This window comes from Anoplopoma fimbria, chromosome 3 (assembly GCF_027596085.1).
Source record: "Anoplopoma fimbria isolate UVic2021 breed Golden Eagle Sablefish chromosome 3, Afim_UVic_2022, whole genome shotgun sequence".
NCBI classification, from domain to species: Eukaryota; Metazoa; Chordata; class Actinopteri; order Perciformes; family Anoplopomatidae; genus Anoplopoma; species Anoplopoma fimbria.
In genome coordinates, this window is record NC_072451.1 from 218,190 (window position 1) to 231,732 (window position 13,543).

A 13,543-nucleotide genomic window follows, 5' to 3' on the forward strand; every position below is an offset into this window, starting at 1 on the left:
ATACATATATATATATACATATATACATACATGTATATACATATATACACCGATATATATATGTATATAGATATATATATACATATATATATAAAATATTAGAAGAAAACCTCATCAAGTAGTCGCTATACTAAATATCTCAGAGTCATGACATCAAATCCCTTAACATTAATAAACTCAAAAATAGGAGACTGGGAGACTAGGGGAATGGGGGTACTGGGGGACTAAGGGAATAGGGGAATCGGGGAATGGGGGTACTGGGGGACTAAGGGAATAGGGGGACTTGGAGACTGGGGGACTAGGGGACTAAGGGAATGGGGTACTGGGGGACTAGGGGACGGTCACATGAACAATCACAAGAGCTCAATGTTCGAATCTCATCACCAAAGTTGCCGCTAAAGACAACGACCTTCCAGATTGCAACGCTAATCATCTCATCTCTGAAACTCTGAATCTAACTCTTCACTGTCTGACCTGAGATGTCTCCCTCACTGTAAAGTCCTGATTGGCTCCGAGCTAGTTGTGATGTCATAAACACAACAGGTACGTCCAGGTGATTCTAAACGTTGAACCATCTCAGTCACTAGTATTTCACTGGAGGACGTTCAGTGGTTCTTGGAGTAATAACAAGAGGGGAGGGGTTCAAGTATTTTATTTGATTTCAGGTCAAAGACAGATGAGAGGACGGTGAAGTCTTCTGGGTCTCAGTCAGGATCTCTTTTGGGTGAAGGTCCTCCTCCTGATCCCCCTCATCAGTCAGACTTTTTGTCGGTCCGTTTTGTGGGACGCTGCAGTGACGGAGCCAACAGCCCGCCGCCGTCCTCGCCGTCCTCGGTCCCGGTGGGTCGGTTCTTACAGCAGAGGTAGAAGAAGACCACAATGATGGCGATAGGGAAGACGACCAGGAAGCAGCCGAGCAGCGGAGCCTGGCTGAAGACCGGCTGGACAGACAGGTGAGAGGACAGACAGGTGAGAGGTCCATGAGACAGACATGTGAGAGGACAGACAGGTAAAAGGACAAGAGAGGACAGACAGGTGAGAGGACAACAGAGGACAGGACAACAGAGGACAGGACTCACAGTCAGCGTGACTTTGATGTCGTAGATGAAACGTCTGGCGCGCTGGTCGACGCCGTTTCCTCCCTGAAACTGAGAGTTCAGACAACGAATCAGATTTCAGAAAAAATCAAACATGGTTGTTGCTTCATCCTGGTGAGTCTGGAGTCCTGACCTGGACGCTGCCATCCAGAACCCCGTTCAGGAAGTCAAGCAGGTGGTGCTCCGTCTCTACAGCGCCCGGAGGCAGGAAGTAGCCGTCGCTGGACAGATTCACCACGATGAAGGACGGAACCACCACCTCACTGACAAAGACAATCAGAGGTAACAGATCCCAGTTCACTGTATGGTCTCTAGTCCTTAATGAGACTAGAGACAGTTGTTAATGTCGTTAAGAACTAGAGACAATAACGACTAGAGGAGTTAACGACTAGAGACAATAATGACTAGAGACAATAATGACTAGAGACATTAACGACAACAGACAACTACGACTAGAGACTTTAAGGACTAGAGACATTAAGGACTAGAGACAATAACGACGAGAGACGTTAATGACTAGAGACAATAACGACTAGAGGAGTTAAGGACTAGAGACAGTTGTTAATGTCGTTAAGAACTAGAGACAATAACGACTAGAGGAGTTAAGGACTAGAGACAGTTGTTAATGTCGTTAAGAACTAGAGACAATAACGACTAGAGGAGTTAAGGACTAGAGACAGTTGTTAATGTCGTTAAGGACTAGAGACAATAACGACTAGAGGAGTTAACGACTAGAGACAACTACGACTAGAGACTTTAAGGACTAGAGACATTAAGGACTAGAGACATTAAGGACTAGAGGAGTTAACAACTAGAGACAACTACGACTAGAGACTTTAAGGACTAGAGACATTAAGGACTAGAGACAATAACGACAACAGACAACTACGACTAGAGACTTTAAGGACTAGAGACATTAACGACTAGAGACAATAATGACGAGAGACGTTAAGGACTAGAGACAATAACGACTACAGACAATAACGACTACAGACAACAACGACCAGAGACATTAAGGACTAGAGCCATTAAGGACTAGAGAAGTTAGTCATGTAAACACAATCTTACCCCATCACGAGTCCATTGATGTAGTCACTTCCCTCCATGAAACCAAAGTAAACGTTTCTGGACAGACAGAAAGACAGACTCAGGTTGGTGTCACGGTACTTTGTCCTCTACGTCTTCGTGTCTTTGTGTCCAATGAGACTCTGACCTGCTGTAGATGTCTCTGTAGTCGGCAGACACTTTCTCCACCAGACTCTTATACCTGAACAGGAAACAGGAAACGCATCACAGTGAGGCACTGATGATGTCACAGGCTTACCTGTTGGACGAGGTCTTACCTCACGCTCTCCTCCGACAGACTCTTCTCCTCCACCAACGCCAACACCACCAGTTTACCTGTGGAAGGGAGGCGGAGTCAATTCACATGAGCCAATCAGCAGCCTCGGAGCTGCAGCGGAAAAAAGTGGGTTTGATTACTTTATATCGCCGCCGGTACAGAAAAACAAACTTTAGACATCAGATTTCAACAGTCGCTCAAATAAATTCTGTGCTGAGGAGTGCTGACCCGTCACGTACAGTCACTTACAGGTGAAAGGTCATCTCATTATGCAGAACCACCGGCTGTTTATGTGTGAACTTTACAAACAAATGTCGTCGCAATTGAATCATGCATTCAAGAGATATATAGATGTTTTATACGTGGCCACATGGGGGCACTACTGGCAACATGTTTTATGTTGAGCACCTGACCAGTTGATGTAATAAGTATAATTTCACTCTATATATCTAAGATAATAAAGCTTTTATGGACGCTCCCATAGAGGCAAGTTTATAAGAAAATAATGTTCAATCAGATTTTCACAATAAAAGTCCAGTTAATGGATGAAACATCAGCCTGTGTGAGCTGTGGTGAAGTTACCTGACTCTCCCATGGCGTACAGAGTGTAGCTGTCAATCCTCAGGTAGTTTGGGAAACGTTCTCTGTTGATCCATGACTTCAGATCACCGTCATGTTTCTCTGAACCACAAATGAAAGTCATGAAAGAGCAGTTCAATCAGGAGAGACTTCACCGCAGAATAGTTGGAGGTCATGTTAGACCGCAGCACAGAATAGTTGGGGGTCATGTTAGACCGCAGAAATGTTGGGGGTCATGTTAGACCTCAGAATAGTTGGGGGTCCTGTTAGACCGCAGAATAGTTGGGGGTCCTGTTAGACCGCAGAATAGTTGGGGGTCCTGTTAGACCGCAGAATAGTTGGGGGTCCTGTTAGACCGCAGAATAGCTGGGGGTCATGTTAGACCGCAGCACAGAATGGTTGGGGGTCATGTTAGACCGCAGAACAGAATAGTTGGGGGTCATGTTAGACCGCAGCACAGAATAGTTGGGGGTCATGTTAGACCGCAGCACAGAATAGTTGGGGGTCATGTTAGACCGCAGCACAGAATAGTTGGGGGTCATGTTAGACCGCAGCACAGAATAGTTGGGAGTCATGTTAGACCGCAGAATAGTTGGGGGTCATGTTAGACCGCAGAATAGTTGGGGGTAATGTTAGACCGCAGAACCAAATAGTTGGGGGTCATGTTAGACCGCAGCACAGAATAGTTGGGGGTCATGTTAGACCGCAGAACAGAAAAGTTGTTTATACTCGCGCTTAGCGCTGGAGCACGAACCTCCTCAGATGGCGTGCAAGCTCTGAGCATGAATGAAGCCGTTTCCATTTCCATTTCCGATGACTCCTCCATTGTTGGATGTATCACCAGGGACAACGAGGAGGAGTACAGAGGACTGATTGAGAGCTTCATCACATGGTGCAGCAACAACCACCTGAAGCTCAACATCAGCAAGACCAAGGAGCTTGTGGTGGACTACCAGAGGAACAGAATCCCCCCTGTCCCTGTTTTCATTCAGGGAGGGGAAGTGGAGAGGGTTGAGTCCTACAAGTACCTTGGGGTGCAGATCAACAATAAACTGGACTGGACACACAACACTGCCCTCTACAGGAAAGGACAGAGCAGGCTGTTCTTCCTGAGGAGGCTGAGGTCCTTCAATGTGTGCAATAAACTGCTCAAGGCATTCTACCAGTCTGTGGTAGCCAGCGCCCTCTTCTTCTTCTACCAGTCTGTGGTAACCAGTGCCCTCTTCTTCTACCAGTCTGTGGTAACCAGTGCCCTCTTCTTCTACCAGTCTGTGGTAGCCAGTGCCCTCTTCTTCTACCAGTCTGTGGTAACCAGTGCCCTCTTCTTCTACCAGTCTGTGGTAGCCAGCGCCCTCTTCTTCTACCAGTCTGTGGTAACCAGTGCCCTCTTCTTCTACCAGTCTGTGGTAGCCAGTGCCCTCTTCTTCGCTGTGGTGTGCTAGGGTGGTGGCATCAGGACTGGAGATGCCAACAAACTAAATAAGCTGGTGAGGAAAGCCAGCTCTGGAGCTGGACAGTCTGGAGTCAGTGGGTGAGAGGAGGATGAAGGCCAAACTCGGAGCCATCCTGGACAATCCCTCTCACCCTCTCCATGAGGAACTGTGGCAGCTGGGCAGCTCTTTCAGCCATCGGCTGATTCTACCAAAGAGCAGGACGGAGCTTCAGACGCTCATTTGTGCCCACTGCCATCAGACTGTACAACAACAGTGGAGACCAGTCTGTCATCATGCTGACCAGCTGGTTATAACCGAGTTATTAGTTAAAGCATTTTAATGGAGTTTATTATTATTTAAAATTTTCTTCACTTTTCTGAAAGTATTCCTAGTTTCAACATTTAAAACATACTTGACACAATAAACTGTAGAGAAAAAACATCTTTCACACAACTTCGCATTTTAAACAATAAAACTGTTTTTTAGTTTTTTGCCTTTCACAGTAACAGGAGAGCCAATCAGTTGCCTCATTACCTCAACTGCTTTGATCAAGTGGCACTGAACTTTTTTATTTATTCTTCAATTTACACTTCAACTGCCCACGGTGCTTTCACTTCAATTACAATTTCAAATGCTGCTCACTTTGTTACAACAGTTCGACTGCTTTCAGCATTCACTCTTCAACTGCACATTTATCTCCTTCATCTGTCTTTTCTGGCTGCTGTCACTATTTACACACCAACTGATGCTTCAATTATCATCACTGCTCTTATGTTTTACTCTTTAGATGGACAGTTTGACGGCTTTCTTCTCTTCTGCTGACTCTTCAACTGCTTTAAGTGCTTCAGCATCTCACATTCAAACATTTTGAGGCATTTCAACCTGTTAACACTTCAATTATCTTCATAAACTTCATCCTTTTCCAGTTTGTCAGTGTTTACAGGAAGACTGTTGTCATGACGAAGTTCTACCTGTAGACAGGTGCAGACAAAATGCTGAATGCTGGTTAAAGGACAACCGTGGTGTCTCGTGGTTAAAGGACAACCGTGGCGTCTCGTGGTTAAAGGACAACCGTGGCGTCTCGTGGTTAAAGGACAACCGTGGCGTCTCGTGGTTAAAGGACAACCGTGGAGTCTCGTGGTTAAAGGACAACCGTGGAGTCTCGTGGTTAAAGGACAACTGTGGCGTCTCGTGGTTAAAGGACAACCGTGGCGTCTCGTGGTTAAAGGACAACCGTGGTGTCTCGTGGTTAAAGGACAACCGTGGCGTCTCGTGGTTAAAGGACAACCGTGGTGTCTCGTGGTTAAAGGACAACCGTGGTGTCTCGTGGTTAAAGGACAACCTGCCACGGACAAACCTTCTTTATATATCGAGATAGAGAATAATGAACATCAGGCATCAGTTGTGTAACAGGAGGCCACTCAAAGGTCAGAGGTCGGTGTCTTACCGTCAAAAGTGAAGTAGGTTCCATCCTTAAAAACCACCACAGCCGGCAGAGACGTGAGGGAGACCACCTGTACACATGGACCAGGTTTAACCAGAGACATTGACAAACATCACCAGTTCAGGTCTTTAGGCCTTTTACATCTTCTGTATTCATGTACTGTCCTCTATTGGTCTCTACCGTCCTCTACCGTCCTCTATCGTCCTCTACCGTGCCCTGGCGTCTTCTGCTGTCTTATAACTTCCATTACCGTCCTCTACCGTACCCTATCGCCTTCTACCATCCTCTACCGTCCACTCTCTTCCTCTAACGTCCTCTAACGTCCACTCTTGTCCACTCTCGTCCTCTACCGTCCATTCTCGTCCTCTAATGTCCTCTACCGTCCACTCTCTTCCTCTAACATCCTCTACCGTCCACTCTTGTCCTCTACCGTCCTCTAACGTCCACTCTCGTCCTCTAACGTCCTCTACCGTCCTCTACCGTCCACTCTCTTCCTCTAACGTCCTCTACCGTCCACTCTCTTCCTCTAACATCCACTCTTGTCCACTCTCATCCTCTACCGTCCACTCTGGTCCTCTCTCGTCCACTCTTGTCCTCTAACGTCCTCTACCGTCCTCTACCGTCCACTCTTGTCCTCTACCGTCCTCTACCGTCCACTCTCTTCCTCTAACGTCCACTCTCATCCTCTAACATCCACTCTTGTCCACTCTCGTCCTCTAACGTCCACTCTCGTCCTCTAACGTCCTCTACCGTCCACTCTCGTCCTCTAACGTCCTCTACCGTCCACTCTTGTCCTCTACCGTCCTCTAACGTCCACTCTCGTCCTCTAACGTCCTCTACCGTCCACTCTCTTCCTCTAACATCCTCTACCGTCCACTCTCTTCCTCTAACGTCCTCTACCGTCCACTCTCTTCCTCTAACGTCCACTCTTGTCCACTCTCGTCCTCTACCGTCCTCTAACGTCCACTCTCGTCCTCTACCGTCCACTCTTGTCCACTCTCTTCCTCTAACGTCCTCTACCGTCCACTCTCTTCCTCTAACGTCCACTCTTGTCCACTCTCGTCCTCTACCGTCCTCTAACGTCCACTCTCGTCCTCTAACGTCCACTCTTGTCCACTCTCGTCCTCTACCGTCCACTCTGGTCCACTCTCGTCCTCTACCGTCCACTCTCTTCCTCTAACGTCCTCTACCGTCCACTCTCTTCCTCTAACGTCCACTCTTGTCCACTCTCGTCCTCTACCGTCCACTCTGGTCCACTCTCGTCCTCTAACGTCCTCTAACGTCCACTCTCGTCCTCTCTCGTCCACTCTTGTCCTCTAACGTCCTCTACCGTCCTCTACCGTCCACTCTCTTCCTCTAACATCCTCTACCGTCCTCTACCGTCCACTCTCTTCCTCTAACATCCTCTACCGTCCTCTACCGTCCACTCTCGTCCTCTACCGTCCTCTACCGTCCACTCTCTTCCTCTAACGTCCACTCTCGTCCTCTAACATCCACTCTTGTCCACTCTCGTCCTCTAACGTCCACTCTCGTCCTCTAACGTCCTCTACCGTCCACTCTCGTCCTCTAACGTCCACTCTCGTCCTCTAACGTCCTCTACCGTCCATTCTCTTCCTCTAACGTCCTCTAACGTCCACTCTCGTCCTCTACCGTCCACTTTCATCCTCTACCGTCCTCTAACGTCCACTCTCTTCCTCTAACATCCTCTAACGTCCACTCTGGTCCACTCTCGTCCTCTACCGTCCTCTAACGTCCACTCTCGTCCTCTAACATCCACTCTTGTCCACTCTCGTCCTCTAACGTCCACTCTCGTCCTTTAACGTCCTCTACCGTCCACTCTCGTCCTCTAACGTCCTCTACCGTCCATTCTCTTCCTCTAACGTCCTCTAACGTCCACTCTCGTCCTCTACCGTCCACTCTGGTCCACTCTCGTCCTCTACCGTCCACTCTGGTCCACTCTCGTCCTCTACCGTCCACTCTGGTCCACTCTCGTCCTCTAACGTCCACTTTCATCCTCTACCGTCCTCTAACGTCCATTCTCTTCCTCTAACGTCCTCTAACGTCCACTCTTGTCCACTCTCGTCCTCTACCGTCCTCTAACGTCCACTCTTGTCCTCTAACGTCCTCTACCAACGCCTCAGTCCAACCTTGGGCAGGACGTCTCTGGTTGAAGAGAAGAAGTAGGTGTGAACGATGAGCTCCTCTGCTGCTGACGTGTAGTTTTCCTACAAACACACCAGAGGTCAGAGGTCAGAGGTCAGCTGTGTGTGTTTGTGTGTTCATGAACATGCAGGTCTATCTTTGCGAGGGAAGACTGTGAAGACGTGTTAGCAGCCATCACTGCTTTACACACACACACACACACACACACACACACACACACACACACACACACACACACACACACACACACACACACACACACACACACACACACACACACACACACACACACACACACACACACACACACAAATGTGCAATACAAATACTCTGTGCAACACAATAGTTACAATAGTTTCTGTCTGTATATATAATATTTCAGTTACTGTGGACTGTTTTTTTTTTATTGCTCATTTGCTCATTTATAATACTTATTTTTGTTCTTGTTTTTTTACTATGTCTCTTGTTTGCACTATATCCTCTCTGCTGCTGTAATCCTGTAAATGTCCTAATGACTAATAAAGGATTATCTTATCTTATCTTACACACACATCCGTACACACACGCTGACCCGCTCTCCCCCTTGAACCACAGCCGGCCATCTGATTAAATGTTTTACTTATTGTGTGTGTGTGTGTGTGTGTGTGTGTGTGTGTGTGTGTGTGTGTGTGTGTGTGTGTGTGTGTGTGTGTGTGTGTAGGAAATGTGTGTGTGTCTGTGTGTGTGTAGGTGTGCGTGTGTGTGTGTGTGTGTGTGTATGTATGTGTGTGTGTGTGTAGGTGTGTGTGTGTGTGTGTGTGTGTGTGTGTGTGTGAGTGTGTGTACCTTCAGCTGTGATGTGGCTCCAACATAAACAAACATGACATCGTGGCGGTTCATGGCGTGTTGAAAGAGCTGCAGACTGCTCAGGGATCGAACCAACGGCCTTAACGACACGACATAGACGGGTCAGAACGACTGCTGTGATGTCACACTGCATGTTTAAACTAAATCATGTGACTGAACTGTGATGAAACACATCTGCTCTTAATGTCCACGTTTATTATCCAATGGCACAGGCCACCGTTAGCAGGCTAACGTTAGCCCGACGCTACCGCTAGCCTCAAGGGAGGAGAACAGAGGGAGGAGACTACAGGGAGGAGAGCAGAGGGAGGAGGCTACAGGGAGGAGAGCAGAGGGAGGAGACTACAGGGAGGAGAGCAGAAGGAGGAGGCTACAGGGAGGAGAGCAGAGGGAGGAGGCTACAGGGAGGAGAGCAGAGGGAGGAGGCTACAGGGAGGAGAGCAGAGGGAGGAGCTACAGGGGAGGAGAGCAGAGGGAGGAGGCTACAGGGAGGGCAGAGGGAGAGGCAGGGAGGAGGAGGAGGCTACAGGGAGGAGAGCAGAGGGAGGAGGCTACAGGGAGGAGGGAGAGCTACAGGGAGGGAGGAGCTACAGGGGCTACAGGGAGGGAGCAGAGGGAGGAGGCTACAGGGAGGGAGAACAGGGAGGAGAGGGAGGAGGCTACAGGGAGGAGAGCAGAGGGAGGAGGCTACAGAGGGAGGAGGCTACAGGGAGGAGAGCAGAGGGAGGAGGCTACAGGGAGGAGAGCAGAGGGAGGGCAGGAGGGAGGAGGAGCTACAGGGAGGAGAGCAGAGGGAGGAGGCTACAGGGAGGAGAGCAGAGGGAGGAGGCTACAGGGAGGAGGCAGAGGAGGAGCTACAGGGAGGAGAGCAGGGAGGAGGCTACAGGGAGGAGAGAGCAGGGAGGAGGCTACAGGGAGGAGAACAGAGGGAGGAGGCTACAGGGAGGAGAGCAGAGGGAGGAGACTACAGGGAGGAGAGCAGAGGGAGGAGGCTACAGGGAGGAGAGCAGAGGGAGGAGGCTACAGGGAGGAGAGCAGAGGGAGGAGGCTACAGGGAGGAGAGCAGAGGGAGGAGGGAGGAGAGGAGGAGGCTACAGGGAGGAGAGCAGAGGGAGGAGGCTACAGGGAGGAGAGCAGAGGGAGGAGGCTACAGGGAGGAGAGCAGAGGGAGGAGGAGAGCTACAGGGGAGGAGAGCAGAGGGAGGAGGCTACAGGGAGGAGAGCAGAGGGAGGAGACTACAGGGAGGAGAGCAGAGGGAGGAGACTACAGGGAGGAGAGCAGAGGGAGGAGGCTACAGGGAGGAGAGCAGAGGGAGGAGGCTACAGGGAGGGGAGGAGAGCAGAGGGAGGAGGCTACAGGGAGGAGAGCAGAGGGAGGAGGCTACAGGGAGGAGAGCAGAGGGAGGAGGCTACAGGGAGGAGAGCAGAGGGAGGAGAGCAGAGGGAGGAGGCTACAGGGAGGAGAGCAGAGGGAGGAGGCTACAGGGAGGAGAGCAGAGGGAGGAGGCTACAGGGAGGAGAGCAGAGGGAGGAGGCTACAGGGAGGAGAGCAGAGGAGGAGGCTACAGGGAGGAGAGAGGAGGAGGCTACAGGGAGGAGAGCAGAGGGAGGCTACAGGGAGAGAGGAGGAGGCTACAGGGAGGAGAGCAGAGGGAGGAGGCTACAGGGAGGAGAGCAGAGGGAGGAGGCTACAGGGAGGAGAGCAGAGGGAGAGGCTACAGGGAGGAGAGCAGAGGGAGGAGGCTACAGGGAGGAGAGCAGAGGGAGGAGGCTACAGGGAGGAGAGCAGAGGGAGGAGGCTACAGGGAGGAGAGCAGAGGGAGGAGGCTACAGGGAGGAGAGCAGAGGGAGGAGGAGGAGGAGGCTACAGGGAGGAGGAGGAGGAGACTACAGGGAGGAGAGCAGAGGGAGGAGGCTACAGGGAGGAGAGCAGAGGGAGGAGGCTACAGGGAGGAGAGCAGAAGGAGGAGGCTACAGGGAGGAGAGCAGAAGGAGGAGGCTACAGGGAGGAGAGCAGAGGGAGGAGGCTACAGGGAGGAGAGCAGAGGGAGGAGACTACAGGGAGGAGAGCAGAGGGAGGAGACTACAGGGAGGAGAGCAGAGGGAGGAGGCTACAGGGAGGAGAGCAGCAGGGAGGAGAGGGAGGAGAGCAGAGGGAGGAGGCTACAGGGAGGAGAGCAGAGGGAGCAGAGGCTACAGGGAGGAGAGCAGAGGGAGGAGAGCAGAAGGAGGAGGCTACAGGGAGGAGAGCAGAGGGAGGAGAGCAGAGGGAGGAGAGCAGAAGGAGGAGGCTACAGGGAGGAGAGCAGAGGGAGGAGGCTACAGGGAGGAGAGCAGATGGAGGAGACTACAGGGAGGAGAGCAGAGGGAGGAGGCTACAGGGAGGAGAGCAGAAGGAGGAGGCTACAGGGAGGAGAGCAGAAGGAGGAGGCTACAGGGAGGAGAGCAGAGGGAGGAGGCTACAGGGAGGAGAGCAGAGGGAGGAGACAGGGAGGAGAGCAGAGGGAGGAGAGCAGAGAGGAGGAGAGACTACAGGGAGGAGAGCAGAGGGAGGAGGCTACAGGGAGGAGAGCTAGAGGGAGGAGGAGGCTACAGGGAGGGAGGAGAGCAGAGGGAGGAGAGCAGAGGGAGGAGGCTACAGGGAGGAGAGCAGAGGGAGGAGGGAGGGAGGAGGCAGAGGGAGGGAGGAGAGCAGAGGGGAGGAGGGAGGAGGGGAGGCTACAGGGAGGAGAGCAGAGGGAGGAGGCTACAGGGAGGAGAGCAGAGGGAGGAGACTACAGGGAGGAGAGCAGAAGGAGGAGGCTACAGGGAGGAGAGCAGAGGGAGGAGGCTACAGGGAGGAGAGCAGAGGAGGAGGAGACTAGGGAGGGGAGAGGGAGGAGACTACAGGGAGGAGAGCAGAGGGAGGAGGCTACAGGGAGGAGAGCAGAGGAGGAGGCTACAGGGAGGAGGCAGAGGGAGGAGAGCAGAGGAGGAGGCTACAGGGAGGAGAGCAGAGGGAGGAGGAGAGGGAGCTACAGGAGAGGAGGAGGAGGCTACAGGGAGGAGAGCAGAGGGAGGAGGCTACAGGGAGGAGAGCAGAGGGAGGAGGCTACAGGGAGGAGAGCAGAGGGAGGAGGCTACAGGGAGGAGAGCAGAGGGAGGAGACTACAGGGAGGAGAGCAGAGGGAGGAGACTACAGGGAGGAGAGCAGAGGGAGGAGGCTACAGGGAGGAGAGCAGAGGGAGGAGGCTACAGGGAGGAGAGCAGAGGGAGGAGGCTACAGGGAGGGGAGGAGAGCAGAGGGAGGAGGCTACAGGGAGGAGAGCAGAGGGAGGAGACTACAGAGGGAGGAGAGCAGAGGGAGGAGACTACAGGGAGGAGAGCAGAGGGAGGAGGCTACAGGGAGGAGAGCAGAGGGAGGAGGCTACAGGGAGGAGAGCAGAGGGAGGAGGCTACAGGGAGGAGAGCAGAGGGAGGAGGCTACAGGGAGGAGAGCAGAGGGAGGAGAGCAGAAGGAGGAGACTACAGGGAGGAGAGCAGAGGGAGGGAGGAGAGCAGAGGGAGGAGACTACAGGGAGGAGAGCAGAGGGAGGAGGTAGTGTCCGTTCTGCTACATGCTAGTTCATGTTCATGTCACAGAGACGTGTCCACCGTCCTCTGATGGACTAACGGTAAACTCACCCTCCAACTCGATGAGCAAAGTCCAGGATTCCATCTCTGGTTCTTGGTCCTGAATAGTTATATTTCACACCTTTCTTCAACCTGAAAACAACGTCATTTATTTACTGGAACAAAGTGACAGAGTTCACATGTTGAAGACAATACAAACATCAGTGATGTCACAGTGGAGGTGGAGACGACATTACCACTAGAAGTATATGTATATATACACACACACACACACACACATATACATACACACACAGACATAATTAAGATACAGTGGATGTGTTGTTTTGAGGACCTACATGAGGATGGCTGGATAACCTCTGACCTTGAACTCTTTGGCCAAACCTGCAGAGAGAGAAAATTGACAGCAGCTGTTTCACTGGTAAACATCATCTTCAGTCACAGCTGATATAACCACTAACCATAGTGGTTATATCAGCTGTGACTGAAGCCTCTTTTATTGTTTACAGGTGATGTAAACACTTCCTGAAAGGATTAAACCATGTAGTTTACCACAGATTGTGTCTTACTGACCGGTGCTCGCCGTGGCGTCTGATTTACCAACGTTGACCGGAGAGCCGAGACTCCGGAGTTCTGATCCAATCTGGTGCCAAACCGGATCCAGCTGTTTACAGAACGAACACCAGGGGGCGTAAAACTGCACGGAGACCGAATCAAACAACACCGTCACTACACACACACATTTCTAACAGACCGTTGCTATGGAAACAAATCCTCTTAGAATAAACCATTTGTGTCCAGTTATTAGTGGTGTCATACTGGGATTATGTTCATGATCCCTGACATACGCACAGTGGGGGAAATAATTATTTGATCCCTTGCCAGTTTTGTAAGTTTGCCCACTGACAAAGAAATGAACGATCTACAATTGTTATGGTAGGTTTGTTTTAACAGTGAGAGACAGAATATCAACAAAAAAAATCCAGAAAATCACATCATATAAAAGTTATAAATTATATAAGTGAAATAA

At 51.0% G+C, this 13,543-nt stretch overlaps 1 protein-coding gene across 1 annotated transcript in view; it reads right to left on the minus strand.

Moving 5' to 3' along the window:
- Positions 1–643: 643 nt before the first annotated feature.
- tmx3a (thioredoxin related transmembrane protein 3a) overlaps positions 644–13,543 on the minus strand; it is an 18,319-nt gene continuing 5,419 nt past the window's right edge. Inside the window, exons 4-16 of the mRNA XM_054627152.1 lie at positions 13,087–13,210; positions 12,852–12,897; positions 12,565–12,645; positions 8,884–8,983; positions 8,043–8,120; positions 5,899–5,965; positions 3,022–3,120; positions 2,441–2,498; positions 2,311–2,364; positions 2,166–2,222; positions 1,231–1,360; positions 1,080–1,148; positions 644–941 (exon numbers count right to left, since the gene is read on the minus strand). Coding sequence (XP_054483127.1) covers positions 753–941; positions 1,080–1,148; positions 1,231–1,360; positions 2,166–2,222; positions 2,311–2,364; positions 2,441–2,498; positions 3,022–3,120; positions 5,899–5,965; positions 8,043–8,120; positions 8,884–8,983; positions 12,565–12,645; positions 12,852–12,897; positions 13,087–13,210 — 1,152 coding nt within the window. The 3' untranslated portion in view covers positions 644–752. The remainder of the gene's footprint in view (positions 942–1,079; positions 1,149–1,230; positions 1,361–2,165; positions 2,223–2,310; positions 2,365–2,440; positions 2,499–3,021; positions 3,121–5,898; positions 5,966–8,042; positions 8,121–8,883; positions 8,984–12,564; positions 12,646–12,851; positions 12,898–13,086; positions 13,211–13,543) is intronic.